The sequence below is a fragment of the Nothoprocta perdicaria genome, unplaced genomic scaffold, assembly GCF_003342845.1.
Source record: "Nothoprocta perdicaria isolate Ctin4 unplaced genomic scaffold, notPer1 scaffold_143, whole genome shotgun sequence".
Taxonomy (NCBI): Eukaryota; Metazoa; Chordata; class Aves; order Tinamiformes; family Tinamidae; genus Nothoprocta; species Nothoprocta perdicaria.
Window position 1 is genome coordinate 1,389,489 of NW_020454572.1, and position 20,485 is coordinate 1,409,973.

The 20,485-nt window shown below is 47.2% G+C and overlaps 1 protein-coding gene across 1 annotated transcript; it reads left to right on the forward strand.

Moving 5' to 3' along the window:
- The first annotated feature begins 418 nt into the window (after positions 1–418).
- Positions 419–19,029, forward strand: DGAT1 (diacylglycerol O-acyltransferase 1). Its single transcript, XM_026034348.1, has 17 exons — positions 419–525; positions 616–703; positions 1,385–1,425; positions 2,277–2,418; positions 4,202–4,225; positions 4,718–4,823; positions 6,446–6,571; positions 7,397–7,480; positions 8,500–8,603; positions 9,364–9,402; positions 10,544–10,585; positions 10,682–10,726; positions 12,763–12,875; positions 15,319–15,384; positions 16,770–16,857; positions 17,500–17,562; positions 18,541–19,029. Exons 1-17 carry the CDS (start codon positions 419–421, stop codon positions 18,703–18,705), a joined length of 1,443 nt encoding a protein of 480 aa, XP_025890133.1. The 3' UTR covers positions 18,706–19,029.
- Positions 19,030–20,485: the final 1,456 nt, after the last annotated feature.

The window sequence follows — 20,485 nt, forward strand, 5'->3', positions numbered from 1 at the left end:
GGCCGCCCTCCCGGTAAGGCGGGCCCCGCCCCGAAGTGACCTGGCCCCGCCCCGAAGTGACCTGGCCCCGCCCCAAAGGGTCAGGGCCCCGCCCCTTCACGCGAGGGCTCCCAACGTGGTGCGGGCCCCGCCCTCCTTATGGCTCCACCCCTTATGTGGCTCCGCCCTGTGTGACCACGCCCCCTTTYGGGCCACGCCCCTCGGCGGTTCAGTATTTTTATGAATGGCGAGGCAACGGTTGTCCCCGGCCCTTTTCCCGTTGTCCCGGCCATTCCCAGGGCTCTTTCCCATGGAGCACTCCRCTGAAGCCATTCCCAGCCACGTGCCTGACCGCATCCCCCTGTTAACAGGGCTGAGGCTCCGGAGCCTCGGCCAGGGCCGGGCGGGATCCGCTCGCTCCCCGGGCTGCTGTGGCACCATGGCCACGAGGAGGAGGCGGAAAATGGCCCTTGTCCTGTGTCCCGAGATGCCGCAGCCCATCCCGAGRGACACCGGCGCCAGGCCCGAGGACCCCGACAGGCTCAGGTACGAGGCAACCCCAGCGGGAGGGCAATACCGAGCTGAAAATCAACGTGTTTCAAGCACTCTTCCATACTTTTTTTTTTTTTTTCCTAGCTGTCATTCACTGTGCGAATCGCTGTTATCCTGTGGGAGCGGATTCAACAATTTCCAAGGCATTTTTAACTGGTCGGTGGTTCTGCTGGTAAGTGCAGAAGTCACGGCTGTGCTGGTGYGGGTTTCTTGTAAAGAAGTTAGTGCCTTGTGGCTAAAAACCTTATTTAAATGAAATACTGCAAAATACGGTAGTGCTTTTCACCTCAGTTCTTGCATTTGGTGTTTCAAGGTGCCAATATACTCTTCTTTGGGTTTGGAAGTCGCGGCGGGGTTAGATATGGSTTAGAAATGTCCTTTTATCTGTCTTGTTATGATGATGTGTCGAGGGAAGCTGTTGGGAGTGGTGTTTATCCTACACCCGTCTTCATGGATGCTCTCCAGCTCCATGCAGCCAAGTTGTACAAGATGCTCAAAGCTGAGACCCAAAATCTTTAGGGTCTAATGAATCGCTCCTCATTCCTGCACAGAAGGAAGCAACTGTTTGTAAGAAATTACATAAAAATTAGACATTAGTGACCTGTTTGAAAGAGAAGACGGCAGGGGAGTTTTGTTATATGACCTTCACATCTGAAAAGAAATGCTGTATTTGTTTCTGAGGTACGTTGGGCATGGCTAGTAAAAGCAAGCTGGGATGATAACATTGGCAGAGCCCTTTTAGTTAGTTTAAGGAGAAAGTCTTTGTTCTGCATGCTGGAATAGTGCATAGCTGCCTAAAGATATCCTAAATATGTTTCTGTATATATCGTGGTAATCTGGTTCTTCATTCCAGGTTCTCACTCATATTCACATGAGCCTGGAGAATTTTATCAAGTAAGTGAGTTAGGGAAAAACAAACAAAAAAGCCTTGTTACTTACTTCTTGACATCTAGAATAAGAGCATGACTCCTGAATTGCAGGGAGAGCAGATTTGTCCTCAGAGGGAGGCCCACGTTTCTCCTTCTTTGACCACATATATGAAGTGCTGTCCAGCAGCACCCGCTGAACACAATGCAGCACGTCAAAAAAGCCATAAAAGAGGTTTTTGGATCCTTTAGTATTAAACAAGAATGCTTTAGAGCTTTCATTTTAATGTTTTAGCTATTGGTCTTACTGCATTATAGATATGTAAATCTTCTTGCTTATCCTACTCAACCGTAGCTGGTGGACCTGCACCGATACCTCCTGAGCCCGTGTGATGTGCTTTGAGTCAGGATTTGCTCACCAGAAATTTGGTGCAGCAGGGGAAAGGAGTGTTAGCACCGTAACGAGAGCACACAGCAAGCGAGCCACCCWCGAGCTCTGTGAGGAGCAGAGTAAGGCAGTTCCTTGCCTATGCTCCTGCAGAAAACCAGCCCACCAAAGAGCTGGGCTGATTAGGGGCATCTTCTGCGCTGTTGAAAGGGTGTCCATGGAGTCCTCTGGAATCCAGAGCCTCTGGCCACTATGTCCTGCTGGAGCAGGGGGTGGTGGGTGCTGGAGAAGAGGGCAAGGAGGTTTCAGGTATTAACTTGTTGGTCCTGAAGCTTAAGGAGATACTGCTGGCCGTTTTGAACTTCCCCGTTAGGAGAAGTTCTGCAATCCAAGGCAGGGGGGAATGAGAGGAAGAGATGAGRCAGGCTCCTGTAACCCTGAGAGCATCCTGGCATAGGTTATCCTCAAACCTGACTGCTTTCCTCTTCCAGGTACGGACTTCTCTTTGATCCCATAAAGATCATCTCAGTTTTCATTAAAGACCCCTATAAGTGGCCAGCAATATATCTCATTGCCGGTAAGCTAGCAAGGTTGAGTGTCAGCAGCCAAGTATTCAAGACCATCACATTTAAAGTTGACAAAACCCTGTGAAATAGCTTAAGAGCAAACTTTTTTTTCCCCTCTGGACTTTTTGGCTTGTACTCAATGCCAGGTTTTATCACACAAACCCAGACGTGGATTTTGAAGGATTTAATCTCTGCTAGGAGAGACTGCATCTCTCTTGATTGTTGCATTCTCTTATAATACTGTATTTACAAGCAGAGATAGCAAAGTAACAAGAAAGCACATTCAATGAGGAAGATCTGGCAAACCCAAGTAATCTCATTGAGATCCATGATGTTTGCAGACCCTTATTTTCAGCATAAAGAWTTCTCCTTCTCCCAGTGGAATTTTAGGCCCAAATATCCCAATGGCAGGAGTAGATGTAAATCCACTCGAGAAAGTGCAGCTGCATGCATTCACCAGCAGTGATTTTTTGGAGGTGATTGTGTCCCTTAATATCACAATTGGTGGCCCTTAAAGAGTATGAGGCCTCCTTTGATCAGTGCTGTGATGCAAAGGCTTTTGCTGCCTTCCCCTCTGACCCTTCATCTCCATCGTGGAGCAGCTGAGTGCCTTTCGTGGTGCGTTAGGCACCACATTTTGTACACTTTAGCCTTTGCCCAGTGTCCTCCTCCAGAAGAGACTCGTATGCAATACAGGGAGGTGCTTTTATAAGGCTTCTGCAGTTGATGTCAGGCTGGAGGAGAGTAATTTTTCCTTCAAGTGGGGTTTGTAACGGCCCGTGGTTTCCAACAGAGCTCACTCTGCAGGCTAAGGGTCAGGTTTGCCACCGATTTTTAGGTGCCCACACCTATCAGGAGGTGGTGCCCATGGAAGTGAGGTGCCAGAGGGGCTTTGCAGCGCTGCCCCTCTAGTTGGTTTCCTTTACAGATAAGCTTTGCTAATATGGTGGAAAAATACACTTTGTTCCAAAGAGAATCACAGTTTGTTTTCCAAAGTGAGTCCACGTGATGAGAGTCTCAGACAGGTGAGACCTGCTGGGTAGTCTCCGTCCAAGCAGGGATCAGAATGACCAGAGAATCAGGATGGGGCTGAGAGCAGCCTGTGGTCCCTTTCCCCCGAAGCACAGAGACACATCTGGAATGTTAGTCATGAGAAACGTGTGAGTCAAATGCTAAAAATAACGATTTTGTGCAAGTCCCTAAAACCGAAGCAGGTTGTTTATAACCTCTTTGCATTCAAGTCTATTTTGGCTTTAAGATTCAGGAATGATTTTATTGTGGAACGCCAGAAAACACTTAGCTACTGCTCGTAATAGACATTACTCATTTGATTTCCCTGCGTGAGGTTACATTTTAATTGTTGCAGGTTCCTCCACTTTTTAGATGTGCCCTTGCATTCAATTTCCTTCCTTATAATTAGAGAAGGAGGTAAGGGCACGATCGCAGTTTGCTCTGGCTACCCAGCCCAAAACAGCTAGTCGTGAAGCTGATTAGGACTGACATGGTCATAAACACCAAATTTAAATTATCACTAGGTTTCACAGTTAATTGCTCATGGAGACGAATGAGAACATCTCTGTTTTGGTGCTGGAGTACACCTGCAAATCCRCACAGGTTCTCGAGAAGCCACAGGGATGCTATCAATCCCTTCCTAACTCAGGGACCAAATGCAAGTCCCATTTTGCAGAGGTTTGGTGATCTCTGCACAAGTCTTAGCTTACCATTTCTGCCTGCAAGTTCGGTCCAGCCCAGTGTCCCTACCAGTGGTGGCTTTAATAGAGATTTTTTTTTTTGATGTTTGTGTTATTTCTTTCCTTGCAGCTTCTGTTTTGCTTGCACTTCCTGCAGTTTTTATAGAAAAGTATTTAAAAAAGGTGAGTGAACTGTTTCCTTCATTTGCTCTTTGCAATGATGGGTCTTTTGAGCAAAATCCCTTCCCTTAGTCTGACTCCTCACTACGTCTACACTTGGCAAGATGAGATGCCCGCCAGCCATAATATATTTGTAAAGCACATTAGTATTGCAGTGAGGTAGAGCAGCTTCATACATTCATTTGGAGATTAGGCTCTAAATTTAGATTTAAAACCATTGAAAAGGGTTTTGGGGCCTTGATTTTGATCATTGCCTCAATGCAAAACTACCGCAGGGGCTACTGCAACAAGCAGCCTTGCTTTGGAGCCAGGGACTGAGTGATATGATAGAAACTAGACCCCGAGCCCTTAGCAGAAATGCAGGGCAGAAACTCCTTGTGTGCCTGGCTCAGTTATCTGTCAGCTCACCAGATGCCTCCTCATTTAGAGCCCCTTATTCATAAGACTAAACCGCCCCTGGGTAGGGTCATAACGCCCCGTTCGTGTCCTTTGCAGGTCCGTGGCTCTGGATTCCTGGGTTTGGCGCTGCAGACTCTTAACTTGCTCTCCCTGGTGGCGTTCCCGGCTGTGATGGTTTATAGAATGAAAGCCATAACTCCAGGTGAGAGATTTGTTCATGGCTCAAAGTGTTACCCAGGCTTACCCGCAGCCCAGCAGTAAATGGCATCGTGTTCCACAGTGGATGTGGCTGGCAGAATAGAAGGGCTGCCTGGTATAAAATACTACCTTTAACCCTCACCATTAAAAAAAAATACATATATATATAGGGCAGAGGTGTTAACCAGTCCTATGTGGCTTGCCAGCGGGTCTTATGCAATGCTCAGAGCATAAGGGGTCGATTTTTGAAAGTGTTCTGTGCTAAGTATAATGTTCCCTGGCCTTTCGTTGGGGCATGTAGCTCCCATCGGGGAAAATGGTAATGAGGTTGCATACCAAGGAGATATTAAATCCAAATTCCCCTTCAGTAATGGATAATGTCAACAGAAGCCTTTGAAGAATACAGCCCTGTCCTAATTAGATGCTTGAGCAGGGACTTATTAATCCATTTATCTCAAATTCTAATTGTACCATGAATTGCTTGCTGTTTTCTGCCTAAGTTTATGATCATAATCATCAGCCTGGGCCCTTTAAAGAATCACACACATCAAGGGCAATTTTTTTGGAAGCTCGCTTCCTTGCCTTCTTCTCCGTATTCCTTTCCTCGGTGTGCATGTTGGTAAATATTCGGAAAGCCCGGCTCTATCAGCCAAGGGTATCCAGCAATAAAACAGTCCAGGAATTGCACCCGTGTGTCGCTTCCATGGTAGTGACATCTAACATTAAAAAAACCCATGGATATTGGCACCATTGAGAGGAACTGGCCGATGACTGTGGCAAGTGCTTCTCTTTATATACCGCAGTTACACAGCAGTTGTGTTTTGGGTAACTGCCAGCTTCCAAATGCATCTTAAACTGTAAGCTTAGGCTGGGCTGCTCATGAGCCTCTAGATCTGAAAATTAGTCCTGGGAGATTCAGAGCAAGCCCATACATTTTCCAAAAGAGTATGYGGTTGCCTGGATGGCGCATATTTGCCTGGATGGGCCTGCGGATTCATTTGACAAACAGCCACATCGCAGGCAAACACTATTTTTTTTTTCTTCTGAATGCCCTGAATTGTCTCTTCGCTGTGACTACAGCAATAGCTCCATCTACTGAAACAACTCATAAATCACTGGCAGCTTCAGCAAGTTGCAGCAAATGATATTCCTCCTGCTCCTATCTGCTAAGCTGATAGTGCCCCACTGTGTTGCCATCGTTAGGATGGTCTATTTAAGGGTAGGCTAAACAAGCAGCAGTGGAGTCTCGCTGGGGGYGGGTATGCCCACACAAAGAGGGGGAAGGGACAGACAGAGAGACAYGTGGGTCATATTTGGAAGATCTGAAATAATGAATGACAGTAAAGGAAGTCATCATCTGAGATGTTTTGGTCCTTTTCTTATAGGGCTTGCTGCAGGCGAGCAAAGGTGTCAGGGCGCCCTCCCTCTCAGAGCTGAAAGGTTTTGGGTTGGGATGAGCAGAGTGCTCCAGCAAAAAAGATTTTGGATGCAGCTGGCCAACTATATAAGCAGAAGTGCCTGTTATGTGGCTAGCAGAGGAGTTTCTCGTGTTATCTGCTGTGAGGAAGCTAAGCTAACTTGGTGCATCAGCTCTTGCTTCACTGTATTTTCTCTCCTTTCTCTTAGTTGGAGGGCTGCTGACCATGTTTGTGTATCTCATCATTACCCTGAAACTGTTCTCATACTACCAGGTGAATCGCTGGCATAGGGAGGCAAACCCCAAATCTGTCCGAGGAAGTGCCAGGATGCAAGGTCAGAAAATGCAGCACCCTTCCATCAATGTGAGCGGCAGCGGACATTGAGAAGGATGATCTACTGTTGGGTGGACCGAGCGCAGAGCTGGGAGTCCTGTACCCTGCTCCCAGCTCCATTGCGGATGTAGTTTGTAACTGGGAGTGAATCCTCTGCTCCATTTTTCTGTTTCCCTCACAGCAGAGAGTCTTTGGGGCATCTAGACATGTTCTGCCTCACCAAGCGTTTGGAAGGAGTGATCAACATGTGCCTCTCGAGGCATCAAAGGAAGGTTTTACAGTTGGCTTTGAGGGGAACAGAAAGCTAATGCCCAGATTCCTCCCCCTTTTTCTTTTCCCTCAAAATCTCTCTGTTTGCACCTCTTACTAACCTAGTAACAACGCTGCTTACTCTCCAGGCTCAGTTACGTCCTGAACTTTGTGTGTTCCTGCTGGTCTTTCTTGCAGAGCTCTTCTGCTTTCAAAAAGCACTTTGACCCTTTCTCTATTTTTGACTTTGGAGCTGATGGGACTCATCCAGGCTGGTGAGTTGGAGTAAGTTCCTCCGTGTCTCTGCCTTGGGGACCGAGGGAAGCAGAGGCTCTGCGGAAAACAGACATGGGATCATGTAAACAGAGAACATCCAAAGTGTGTGTGCAATGTGACTGATTCAAGCTGCTCATTTGAATCTCAGAGAGGGAAGGGATCCCTGCCTCAGTTTGTAGGGATCAAAGCAAAACCACAATGAGATAAAAGCTCCTGCTGATACCATCACCTGGACCTCGTTATGTAACTTCATTCAGGGCCACCTAAACCCAACTCGTCACCTTTACGCTTTGTGTTACAGCAGAATACTCCAGCTACCACCCCAGAAGGAGTGAAAGAGGACAGTCAAAGCAGATTGTCTACCCAATGAACCTGAAAGTAAAAGGTAACAGTTCCTTCTTTTCCAGCAGCTACTCCTTCCCTGTCAGCAGAGCAGGATTGTTATAATAATATGCTACAGAAAGTTGCAGAGAGGGACTGGCAGCTGGGCAGCTTCTACCTCAGCCAAAGGAAGAAAAATTGCCTCCATAATCTCTTAGGTGGGGCATTATTTCTCCAAAATTAAACCTCTGTTGGAAAATACTGTTAGCAAGTGACCTAAGACTGAAGTTTTCAAGTGTGAGTGTTGTGTGTTTGACAGCAATTCAGGTGTAAAGAGTATTGGCCTTTCCTGCCATGCAGCCTGGGTTGTTGTGTGCGTGTCCTTTGCTAGGCAACAGCAGCACAATTAAAAAAAAAGGTTTCAAATGAAAGTCTCATTTGCAGAATCGCAGAGCTTGGTGGTTGGTAAGTACTGTAGAGCATGTGGAGTTCCTGGAAASGTTTTTTTCCTTTTCCACCATGCCATTTTGATGGCTGATAAAATGAACTTGTATCTTTGCAAATCTCTACAGTTGGACTCCCTGCTAGATGATGTTTTGAAAGTCAGGGCATTGGTTTACATTCCTAAACAATAATTTGAGAGACCTGTTTAATAAAATTCCTTCACTACCCAACTCTTTAATATCAAGAACATCCTCACTGACCTCTACAAGCCAGTGATCACCCCAGACCAGTGCAGTGGTGACTCTGTTTTTTCCATCCTCAGAGGGTTGAGTGTCATCCCATGGGTACTACCACACTTGGTGTCCCTTTTGCTGCAGGCTGTTTACTGCTGCTTTTTTGCACTGAAAGGAAGTGTAAAGCCCATGTCCCCCTTTCCACATGAGGTTGCCTGCTGGGAGGGATGTGTGGGACGTGCCAGCCGCAGTTCTGTGCAGTCACAAGACAGTGTGAATGCCCCTTTGCCCAAAACGGGTCTTCATCAAGCTTGTGGTTCTACRTACGATGGGAATTCCTGGGTGGGTTTTGTTGACCTAACACAGGAAAACAATATGTGGCGTTTCTCTTCCTTTTCCCCCTTAGACTTGTATTATTTTCTGCTAGCCCCAACACTTTGCTACCAGCTGAATTTCCCACGGCTAAAGCACTGCAGACATGGCTATGTCCTTAAGAGGCTGCTTGAAATGGTAAGAAAACAACCAACACTTCACTTAAATCTRTCACCCTCAGGGACCCTCCTTGGATAGCAGCAGTTACTGTATTGAAYGCTGAGATTCACAGTGGCTCTGTTCCTTTGGGTGCTAATGTTACAGATGTGCATTGAACACTCCCTTATCACACAGACATGTTTTCTCTAATGTTTATCAAAAAGAAGGGTATTTCTCATATTTTAAATGCTTTTCCTAAGTCTGTGGGGTCCTAGAGGAGGAAAGAGACATCCTCCAGCCTGGATGGGCACTCTGCTAAAAATGCAGCAGTCTCCTTTGCTGTCTGCGTCTGCTTTCGTTTTCGATAAATCCAGTGGTGATACAGTTGTCTGTTAAATCCTGCACATTCCAGCCCTCGCACAGGGATATTTGACTAATCATGGGGATTTCATGCAGCCCTTTCTAATTCCTCTCCTCCTTTTCTAGGCTTCTCGAATGGAAGTGGGGATTTGGCCAGCATAGATTCGCCTTGAAAGGGGTTCTGGTGGGAACTGACACAGAGGGGATGTGAAGTGCATGGGACTCTCTTGCTTCTTGCCAACAAACGAAACCRAATTAAGCCCCGTGGTCTCATCACTCATTGCAGAACCACTGGCCCCAAACCACGCTGGCGGTTTTGGTATCTAAAWGCAAAGTAGATGAAGATATGGAGTGATGCCCTAGGATACGGGATGTGATGGCTTTAGAATGAGGGATTCAGTGAAGGATACTGATGTCTTGTCCAATTTTTTTTTTGCAGGTATTTCTCTTTCATCTCATGCTGGGGCTAATTCAGCAGGTATTACTTTTTCACTTGTTCAATGTTAAAACCCAAGGATTCAGTTGCCCCATACAATAAGGACCATTGCAATGCAGTTATTACCATTTTTACACTCTAGGCAATACCAACCTGCACCACTTCATTCTTCTTATTGTATAGAGCACCTCTGYCTATCTTAGTGCTTAGGCACTGCTGAAACAGCTCACTTTATCATGTCTGTACTTATCCCTATCTACTTCCACACAACATATCCATATCAGCTTATCCATATCTCTTTGAACATCAGTTCAGGATTCCAGTGCCTGCTTAGTGTCAAGAAGGCTAGAGATGGCACTGGGATGAGGGAATGGGGAATTTTCACCATGTTTCTCACTTTATTTTATGGACTGGATGGCTGTTTGCATCTCYGGTCTGAGTCATCTCTCCCTTGTGAAAGGCTATATGTTTTTAAGCTATCATGGGCTGTGCAGAAGAAAAGCTTTGTAGCTGTGCTAAGGCAAGTCATTCTCCCTGGTGCTTACCTTACCATYGGCTCCGTCTCCTGGCAGCTGTCACTTGGTGTGCTCAGGATCCCGGGCAGGATTTCTCCCAAGTGCTTTGTGCCCAGGCTGGTGGCAGTGGAGCACAGTAAAGGGGGATTTATTCAAAGAAGATTTTTGAGGGTATCGAGGAAATTTTTTGTTCCCATATAAGCATGGCATAAAGCCCACACTATTATAAGGTACTTAAAATAGTCATCTCTGTGAGCTGCTCACCTGAGCTGGCAGCCTTTTGCACTTAATAGAAGATGCTAGGAGGGTTCTTTTCTCCTGATACCTCCCAAAAGAGTTAATTTGGGGGCCTTTTTCTCTCCCCTCAGCTCCAGAAGYCCCTCAGCTCCAGAAGGCTGGAGGACTTGGTCCTACCTACCTACCTGTCCTGCCCACATAGTGGGGTTTCAAGCTTAGCTGCCCGTGTGAAGGGCAGCAAAGGCGTTTGAGCCGCCCTGGGTGCTAAGAGGGAGGCACCCGGCGGTCRCCTGCTGCTGGAGCCCATCTGTATGGGCTCATGCTGCAGCTGTATCATTTAATTATAGCAATCACAAGATAACGAGCCGCTTTACGGAGCCTTGTGTTCAGAACTGCGCAGCTCATTGCTCTCTATTTGTTTTTGCTTTCAGTGGATTGTACCAAACATACATAAATCAATGAAGCCCATCATGGTAAGCAGATAAGACCCATCGCTTTCCTCTGACCTTATTCCATTTCACTGCCTTGCCTAGAGATCATGCTGTGATGTGTTTCATTTCTCTCCGCAGGAAATCGAGTCCACCTTGCTCACAGAATACCTCCTGAAGCTGGCGGTAAGGCCAGGCTGCCCCGTCGCTGTTCAGCCGCTGGGCTGATGCATTAGGGAGCTGCCCTTGCACCAGAAACCTAAGGAGCTTGGGCAGTGCAAGCTCTGTTCCCTTCCGAATCTGTCCAAAAGGCTGCTGCCCTTCATGGTGGCTTTACTGAAACGTCTTCGTGCAAAATACCGATATCAAAGCCTGGGGATTTTGTGGAGTCTGCTTAGGGTCTTTTGGGAGGATCATAACTTTCCTTTGGATACGGTGTCTTACCAGGTTTGAYGGGCGACTGGATAAAAAGGACTTGAAGAGGTATCACTGTTCTGTACGTCATACTAGGAAACCTTTTCAGAGAGGAATATTTCATGGCATATCTTAACGCCTGGCTCTACAGCCACTCGATCTGTCCCAGGAGTTAATTCMCTAGCTTGAGAGCAGTTCATCTTCAGCTCTTCGCCGACTTCCCTTTGGGCTTTTCACTTGTGTCCTGGAAATGTAGCTCTTCAGAGCTTTGGGGATCAAAAATAATAGTATTGGTTGCAGCAAGGCAGAACGCAATGCATAGACTCGAGGCTGGGAAGAAGRGCCAGCGTTGCGCTGATTTAGCAGACCGGTCACTTCCCCAAATGCTTGTACAGAAAGACCCATCCCAGAGAGAAACTTCTGGCTCTTTTTCTCTTCCTTGTATTACTCTRCTCGCTCCTTTTGCACTTGCAAAGCTTCTCAGCAGAGTCTCCTTGGGTCTGCAACCATCACGTGCTAATTCTTGCACAACGTTGCTGCTCGGGAGGGATAAGGGGGCTTCTGCTGCTGCGTCTCTAAGCCCTAGTGACCTCTGTAGTGGTTATTTGCCCTCCCAGTTRTTTGTATTATTTTAAGTGGGCTTGGGCCCAGGTTCAACAGCCCATTTAATGTCCAAATTTAATGACACGTGTGTCTACCTTATACTCTTCCCCCAAATGCACGCATACTTGGATGGTGCGTCTTGATGTTGCACTCTGGTGGGTTTGGTTATTTTTCTTGCCCCACAAAATACTCCAAAATGCTGCAAAGTAAATCCTGAYGGGTGCTCCCTAATCCTTTTTTTTTTCTCCCCCTGAATCCTATGGGAAGTGCTTTTTGCTATTTGATGCTTTGTCATAGGGCACACTAAGATTTCAATGGCACATTCTCCTTGTCTGAAGGATTTTCCTGCTCCTGTGCTTTCCTGCTCAAAACCTGTGCARTGTTTTATCAGTGGCCTAATCATGAGCTCTCAGCAGCTCTCTTGGTTTGCTTCCATTTCACCGGATTTAACCTTTTAATTACATCTTTCTCTTCCCTTTTGGTCTGTGACAGCGCATCGTGGTATCTAAACGTGGCTCTTGAAGTCGTCTCCCAAATTAGCAGTTTGCTATGGCATTCCCTGCTGGTGCTCTGGGCACTACAGGCACTCTCTGTCCCTCAGCTCCCCTTTGCCAAGGCCAAGATCTTTCGAGAACTGTCGCAGGAGCATCTTTAGTCTCACATAGCCATGTTCATGCCAGCAGAGCTGTGATTTTATGATACTGATGCATTTAAAGGGTTATAACTTGTGCCTGCAAGGCAAGGACCAGGCAGGTAATGGTYGCTGAAGGTAAGGCTGTGATTAATGCAGCAGCATTTTTTACTGAAGCTCCTGGGTAGATGCATTTGCCTTTATCTAGTTCACTTAATGAGGGCTTTTTGGACTTAAAATTACAATGCACGCRCATGTGCTGTCCCTGCAGGGCATCCCCAGCTAGCAGAGGGCATTGAGCAACATGAGCAGAGACCAAAGAAGCTGGGTTGCCTTGAGAGCTCTGCTTCTCCTTCTCTCAACCCAGCACCATCCCATTGCACACCACAGGCCCACTGAGCCTTGCAATTTGCTCCCAGCACCTTGCCCACTCTCCCTTAGCTTAGCTCAAGGTGAGGATCAAATCATCAAATCTCTCTTTAGGAACAGTTGTATGGGCTGATAGTCAAACTGTGATCAAGGGGTGGAAGTAAAGCGAGAGGAAAAGCTTTATTTTATTCTGTTTCTCCTCTAGGTGCCAAATCACTTCATCTGGCTGATCTTTTTTTATTGGTACTTTCACTCCTGCCTCAATTGCCTTGCAGAATTGCTGCGATTTGGTGACCGGCAGTTTTACCTGGACTGGTGGTAAGGGGTCTTTTCATCTCCTGGTGCAAGGGAGAAAAAGAAAAAGCTGTGTTGCCTCTTAGTGCAGCATGGCTTAGACGTGTTGAGAGCTGTGAAATGGTTTTCCTAAGCAGAGCACCAAGTAGCTGGGACGCATCGAATTTGACAAGTCTCAAGCGTGGCCCAAATGCTGCCTTATAATTTAGGCAGCTGGGTTCGTTAGGTAAGGTGYGTAGGGCAAAAGCAAGATAAGGCTTTCAGAAAACAAGGTCATGCTCCCTGCTTGCCTCCCATTAACCACTGCCATTTACCCCGTGGTGGAGACGGCAGTGAACATTTCCACGAGGGTGACAGTGATTTTATACCTATTTTGGTATAAATGGCTGTAATTGATACACTTTGGGCACATTAGGAGTAAACGTTAACTTTTGCTTTCCCCACTGTTTCTTTAGAAGCAGACACTTGATTTATTCCAGCAAGGTATGGACGAGATCCAAAAATCAGATCCTTACCTATTTTGGCTTGACATCTAAACCGGCACCTAAAATTATTTTCGCTTCTGTTTCTTGTTTCCATCCCCACACAAGGAAATGGATCTGTGAGAATGGTTACCAGCAGACTGTAAATGAGAGTTATGTTTCCAACCTCTGCTGGATTTTCTGTAACCTAAGCTCCTTTTCCAGCGTAATTGGCTAAGAGAAACTGGACATCTTCGTATCGGTAACAAATWATAAGGGTGCAACAGCTAGGCAAAAATGAATGTGCACGGTTTAAGGACATACTTCTATAAATCATCAGATCATTCTAATGGTAAAAACAGATTAACAGGTTAAGTATTGATGGAACAGGAGTTGCAATCTGAGTTTCCACWGAGAAAAGATGCATGTATGAACCTAAAAGTGAAACAGGATCTGCAGTGGGCCTGAAATAAATAGGGATACAAACCAGTATATCGGGATACAAATAGAGGTGAGCTCCAGATGCAGCAGGTGCTGCTTCAGTCCAAGTGAGCCTGCCCACCCTGACCTGGCACCCTGCTTTGGAGGTGTACATGGGACATGGGCACCTCGAGGTGGGTGCTGCAGTGTGTGGTTTAGGCTGTGCCGTTGCCGTTCTCTGCTCTTCCCCAAGGGCCAGCAGGGAACTCCTCGTCCCTGCCCTGTCCCCCGTGCCAAAAAGATATCCCGCGCTGGTCGCTGCTCTGCTGGGGTGTTCACTAATAGGGTGCTCTCCAGCTGGCTGCTGGTGATGGAGCTTTAAAAATAACCAAAACGGGTTACAGAATCCATTAACCCCAGGAAATGTCGTTGTCCCTAGACTAACAAACATTCTGTGAGCTAAATTAYGTTCGGACAACAATGTGTTTAGAAAATAATGAATCAGGCCCCAAAAGTCRTGAAGCTGGCTTAGAAATCACAGAGCTCTTTTTTTTAGGCTGTAGCTTTTATTTATTTATTTATTTGGTATTCTTTCCATGTCTGACTTTACTTTCCACTCCTGAAAGACCGCTCCAGAGCTGGCYCTAATAAAGCCAGTATATACTGCGAGCTGAGGCCACACCATGGTTTTTCTAAATCCCAAATTTTCATTATTGAGGCAGTCTAAGTTAAAYGTAAGCTCACGCTCCAAGCAGGGCTTTTAGGAGAACTCCAAGAGTGCAGCCCGCAGCGTGAAGTTRGGAGCTGCTCCGTCGGATGCTTCATTCCCTTTGCCCAATGGAAGCGTTGTCAGGAAGATGAAATGTTTATAGCCCAGTCAAGTCAATGTGTGCCGGTGTCTCTCATCAGTCAGGCGTTTGTCGCCTTGACTGACTGACCCTTCCAGTCCGGTCAGACTGCTGATGCTTTCAAAGGGAAATCAGGAGCGGTGCCGTTGAGATCACAGGCGTCTCCAGTGATCTGATGGCCTGCAGCATGGCACCAGCGTGCAGCACGGAGAAGGTGTATGGTAGGTTGGGTGGAGAGGCTGGCAGAGGAGGTTTCCCTTCGTCCTCCTGATAGATACCTCCAGGTCGCAGCTAATTTCGTGTGTCCATAATTGAGATTGACGCTCTCTCAATGCTGACAAGGGCCAAAAATCAGTTATTATCTGTAGATTTGGGGATTGAGCACATCAGCACTGTGTCTGTTGTCATGTCTTTGAGGTCTCATGGTCTCTAAATCCTAAATCTGGATGAACACGGGGTGCTGCACACATGCAAGTTGCCGCCCTGTGTGCATTGTGGAGCATATGCCCCAAACAACGGGTGCCAACTTCATTTTGGACTCCAAGGGTGATGGGGARCCCCATGTCCTTCTAATCCCATGTCCTTTCGCTTGTGCTGGGATAACCAGCCCGGATGCAATTTCATTTTTGCTGCAGCTTTACCTCACCCATGGGTAAGGATGTCCATGTGGTAGGATGGGTGTGTGGTGTCTCTCGCACTATTAAAAGACATCTGGTTCTCCTCCTTCTGTCTTTGTAGGAATGCAGACTCAGTCTTACAGTTCTGGTCCAGATGGAATATCCCGGCTCACAGATGGCTAGACAGGTACAACACCGTGCTCGGCGCTTTCCAATTAGCACGTCTTGCGTTTAAAAAAGGAGCTATTGCTGCCAAGAATCAATAACATTAATAATAATCATCTTCTTTGAAGGATTAGCTTGCTGTGGCCAGGACTGTCTCCTGTATGGCCCTCAAAGTTTGGCTGGTTGGCAGTTTAACTCTGTGCATTGCAATTAAACCTTGGCGTTTAAAGTAATTAATGGGTGAGCTTTACATTTGAGTATCGTCTCAGAGGCATAGCAGGGGGCTGACTGCAATGAAATGACTTGGTTAATTTAACAGCTTCCAAGTTGGTGTGAGTAKGTACTTTGCACTGTTGGGAGTGGTCTTGGCAAGCTAAATCCTGGCCCTTCTCTAGGGAGGGAGCTAAACAAGAAGTCCCACTTGGAAAATGGTGGGGGCAGGAATGTCATCAGGACCTCCCGTCCATGAGGGATTGCTTCTTTTGTCACCCATTCTGCTCCTTCACTGACAGTCTTGGAGGAGTCCAGGAGGTCCAAGGAGATCATCTCTATGATCTGGCTAGGAAGGAGGTTAATTCCAAAGCATTCCTTACTATTTCAGCTGGAAACAGGTTCTTACACATCTGTAAATAGGTAGAAACTGCTTCATTCTATGAATGTCTCTGGGACGCTGTTTTTCTGGCATTTCCCATGCAGATGCAGAAGGTTAAGGCATGGTCATGCTTTTCAGCCTGTAGCTTGGTCCACAAAGTCCTGTTTGCTCCCGCTTGGCTGCAAAGCGAGAAAGGCAGCAGTGTAAGAGCTGAGTCTTTTTAAGTGATCGGGCTTGGCAGCGTCCATGCCTTTCAGGTGCTGACGTCCCCCTCCACTAAGTCAGGAGCGTTTTATGCAGGATTYTTGTGGCCGTCATCCCCTGAGGCACAAAAGCTGAGCTTTAAAGTAGTAGTCTAGAAAATTAAGCTCCTTGGGCTACCTAAGTTGGCAGCCCTGTTTTTGATTTTGACCAGTTTTGCAACAACTCGCCCACCTGTATAAATAGTGTTCAGGTGTGCAGGAAAAGGGTTAAAATGCACCCTGTATGGAAGCAGACAGGAAACCTGGGAAGGTTTAGACTTCATTTTGAGGCAGTATAGCTACCCAGCAACTCAGAAGAGCCTTTTTCTCCCCACCCCCATCAGTCACTGCCAGGATTTTAGCTCGGGGTGTGCATGGACAGTGTTTCTGCAAGTCTGCCGCTTTTACTGATTCATGGGCATGTGTGTTTGGAGCGACTCATTTGGCTTTGGTGGCTGCTGGATGTAAACCCCGTTATCTCGTGCTGTGTGATTAATCCTGATGTTAATGACTAGCAGTGCGGAGGGAACAGTTTATCAAGCTTCTTCACGTTGTTCTGTGCTGTGTAACTAGACACGTCTACAAGCCCTTGCTGCACCACGGCTATGACAAGTGGCAGGCCCGCCTGGCTGCGTTTCTACTCTCTGCGTGTTTCTTTGAGGTAGGTCACCGCAGCAGCCATCCAACTCGTGGCATACTCGGCTGACACTGCCAAAGCCTCTCGGTCACTTAAACTCACAGCTTTARAGGACATAGCTGAGATTTCGAGAGTTGGGCTCGTTACCTGCAGAACCCAATCCGAGTGGGGTGCTGAGACCAAATCCTGCCTAAAGGACTAAAGTTTGGGGTCGACTTGGATAGCAAACAGTTTTGAATACTGAAATAAGTCTGAGTGAGAAGAGTCACATAGCAAAATAACACTCGAGCTTCCCAAACTGATTAGATTAGCACTCCAGCATGCTTGCATTCATGGTACTGAGTGTTTGGGTCCCCAGTGTGTTGCAGTTCTTGACCTTCCATGTGCCATCACTGTTGACCTGCTAGCTTTAGATCAGTGTAAACCTTGATTCCAACTAGAAATTTCAATGGTTTCCAGAAACTAGAAAAARTGTTTGCATGATCATCTTTGTAGCACAGAATATACCTTCATTTAATGCCAAGAACATTGCTTGGTGGCTTCTGATCATTGCTATCTGGAACCTCTGGGTCTCACCAGCACTGGACCACTACCCCTCAAAAGCAAAATACAAGACACAATCACACAGGAAAGTGCATCASAGGCTCTTGATCTTGTCTTTTCCAGTATCTGATCGCCATCCCACTGAAGATGTTCCGGTTTTGGTTGTTTGCTGCGATGCTCTCTCAGGTATGGGCTTGATCCTAGAGCGAAGAATCTGTTAGCAGACCTCAGCGTATTGGGGGGCTGATCACAAAACTCTTGGTACTGATATTTATCAGGTAAGGCACAAAGAGTGTTGTTTTGAGRTGGTAGTTAAAACAGTCCATTCTGACCTCGTGGCACGTATCAGCCAGGCAAGATCTAAATGATGGGTTTTGTCATGGAGCGCTCCATGGCAATATAATTCCTGGTGGCTCATGAAGAGCCTCCTTCATTTCTGTCTCCCAAAAAGGCTGTGTACCTGGACTTCTATGTGAGTCCTTCAAGAAAACATGTCTTTGGTGGGAGGGAGATGGGGTTGCATACTGCCTATACGCACTAGAGATGTGAAAAAAAAGTAAATCAGATCTTCAAGTTGTTTATGCCTGAAATTTCCTGTCAGATCTTTTTTCTGCAAATGAGAGCAGAGCYTCAAGGATTTTGTAACCAGCTTGGTGGGGATGGAGTAGGTCACCTGCTTTGCATTAAGCCTGCCACTGCTTTGAAAGCTTCTGAGTGTTGTTAAGGGGACAGATTTCCTCACTGTAACGATCTACCTGATGGTTTCTGGATGCAAAACACGTTGCCTTCTCAAATCCTTTCCATCTCATCTCCTTCAGCCTTTAAACGTCACTATGAAATCGTTGCCTTCCCATCRTGCCCTCAAGTATGGCAACTCTTGGCTCTGCATGTATAACCCTTTCTTTCTCCTTCTGCTCTAGCATACTTAGGCTTTAGCAGGTGGTCCCATTAGGGGGTTTGTGATTGTTTTATTAGGAAGTGCAAAAGCCTGGAGCCCTTTGGCAAGGGCACCCTTTAGAAATAAATTGAGTAATCATCCTGATAATAGAAAAACAAATTCAGTATAGATCTGTCCTCTAGTTAAGGGCACAAGCATCCCTTAGAGAATGGTAGGACTGACCCACCAGACTTCTATAAGCAGCTGCTCTTTGCTTTTCCCAACAGATCCCACTCTCTTGCCTGTTGAAATGGCTTTTTGGTGGCAGCTAYGGTAACATCCTCATGTGGATCAGCCTGGTCCTGGGGCCTCCTCTCATGGTGCTGTTGTACTTCCATGACTATTACATCCTCCACTACCGGAAGGACTCCGCTTGGAAACTGTTTTTCTGATGACGTGCCCAGAACCCAGTTGCCCTGCACTTTCCATCTTCCTTTCTACACAGCGGGTGCAACAAAACGTAGCTTGAGATGCATCCCCAAGTTTGACGTACCCTCAGCTTTAATATGGMATGATCTACCTAGGATGTAAAAGTCCACCTGGCTGCAGAGCTGAAGACAGGGAATTGAAGGCTGGTCTCTGTCCATCTTGAAAGTGAGTGAGCAGAGCAGAGGTGTGAGAGCTACAGGTATTTTTGGCTTTAGTCACCTCTCACGCAAAACCTCTTCCACTGAAAATTCTGCTGAATATAAATACAAGCTGTAACAAAAGCTTCTTCTTCCTATTAAAAAATTGCTGTTTGTAACAACATCTTGCCTGGAGGAAAAAAAAAAGGTATTTAAACAAATACAATTTTCTCCCCCTTTCCCTCCTCCSTCCCTGATTTAAGTGGTAAAATTGGGTTAATGAGGATATAATGTCAATAGAACAGAAGGCTATTGCCAGAGAATGCTCTCCAACTGTTTGGAAAACGCTAAGGTGAACCAAAGACATTTCTGCTCCCAGCAGGAAATTCTGGGGTTTATTAACATCTCTCCTTTCCTTTTATCTCCAGTGATTGCTGTCTAGCAGGTATAATCATTTGGGCTGGTTCTGCCACCCTCACAGATGTTGAATATCTCCTCTAGGCCCTAAGCGGCCCCGTAAAAGCCAGCAGGACTGCTGGCAGAATACCATCGACTAGTGTAATTAAGGGTGGCAGAACTGGGGCGCTAACGAGCATGAGGACAGGGGCTGGGGCTAATGAATGCCCAGCTGCTCCCTGCCTGCCAGCTCATCTCCCGAGGCCAGGGACTCGCCCTTCTCTCGCAGAAGGACAGCGAGGGCTCGGTGGTGGGGAGCTGCAGCTACAATATAAAAGGCTGCCTCTGATGCCCTTGAGCCACTGTCACTGGAGACCCTATACTGCCAAACCGGAGCTTCAAGCCTCCTCTTCCCCAGCCTCGAGGCCCGGTGCTGCCACCGCTCCAGGAAACACGCAGCGCTTGCAGGAACTGGGATGTGGCAGGACAAGCCAGGTTCCTCCTGGGAAGGAGGTGAAGTGGGTGCATGAACGTGTCCTGAACATCTCCATCTCCTCCAGTCCCCCCATACATCCACCAGCGCAGAGGGCTTCAGCTTCTGGCGTCTGCCTTAATATTGGCAGCTGAGTTGACTCTGAGGAGGGTTGAGCTCCCATGTTGCAGTGATGAGATTTGCTCTGTCTGTGTGTCCCCAAGGGAAGGGGCTGCCTCTTTTCCAGGTGTTTCCAATGCTCCTTACTCCTGACTGGTGCTTTTTAGCCACATTGCAAAGAGATCCAAAGGAACAGCACAGTTGGGGCGGAGGTTGTCCTCCCCACCTCTATTTAATAGTGTCTTGAACCTTATCCTACCTTGGGCAGACTGGAGAGGAATGCAGATTGCGGGAGGTGCCTTAGCTCCCAGGGGTGGCCCTTCCCCTGGSAGCTGCCTGTCTCTCTGGGGACTCCAGGGTGATGGGACTGCTAGCCTGGATGCCTTGGTGCAGCACTCCAAGCGAAATGGGACAAAGCCAAGCTCAGGGATGTGCCCGAGTGAGGCAGTCGAGCGTTGTTAGCAGCAGTCTGGCTCGTCTGCTCGGGCCACGCCAGCAACGCCCGCTGTAATTAGCGCCTCTGGAGACAGGCGGGACTGGGAGAGCCAACAACCACGTAGGCACAGCGCTGCRCACAGCCAACTTCATCTCCGTGGATAAGTGGGGTAAACTGGGAGC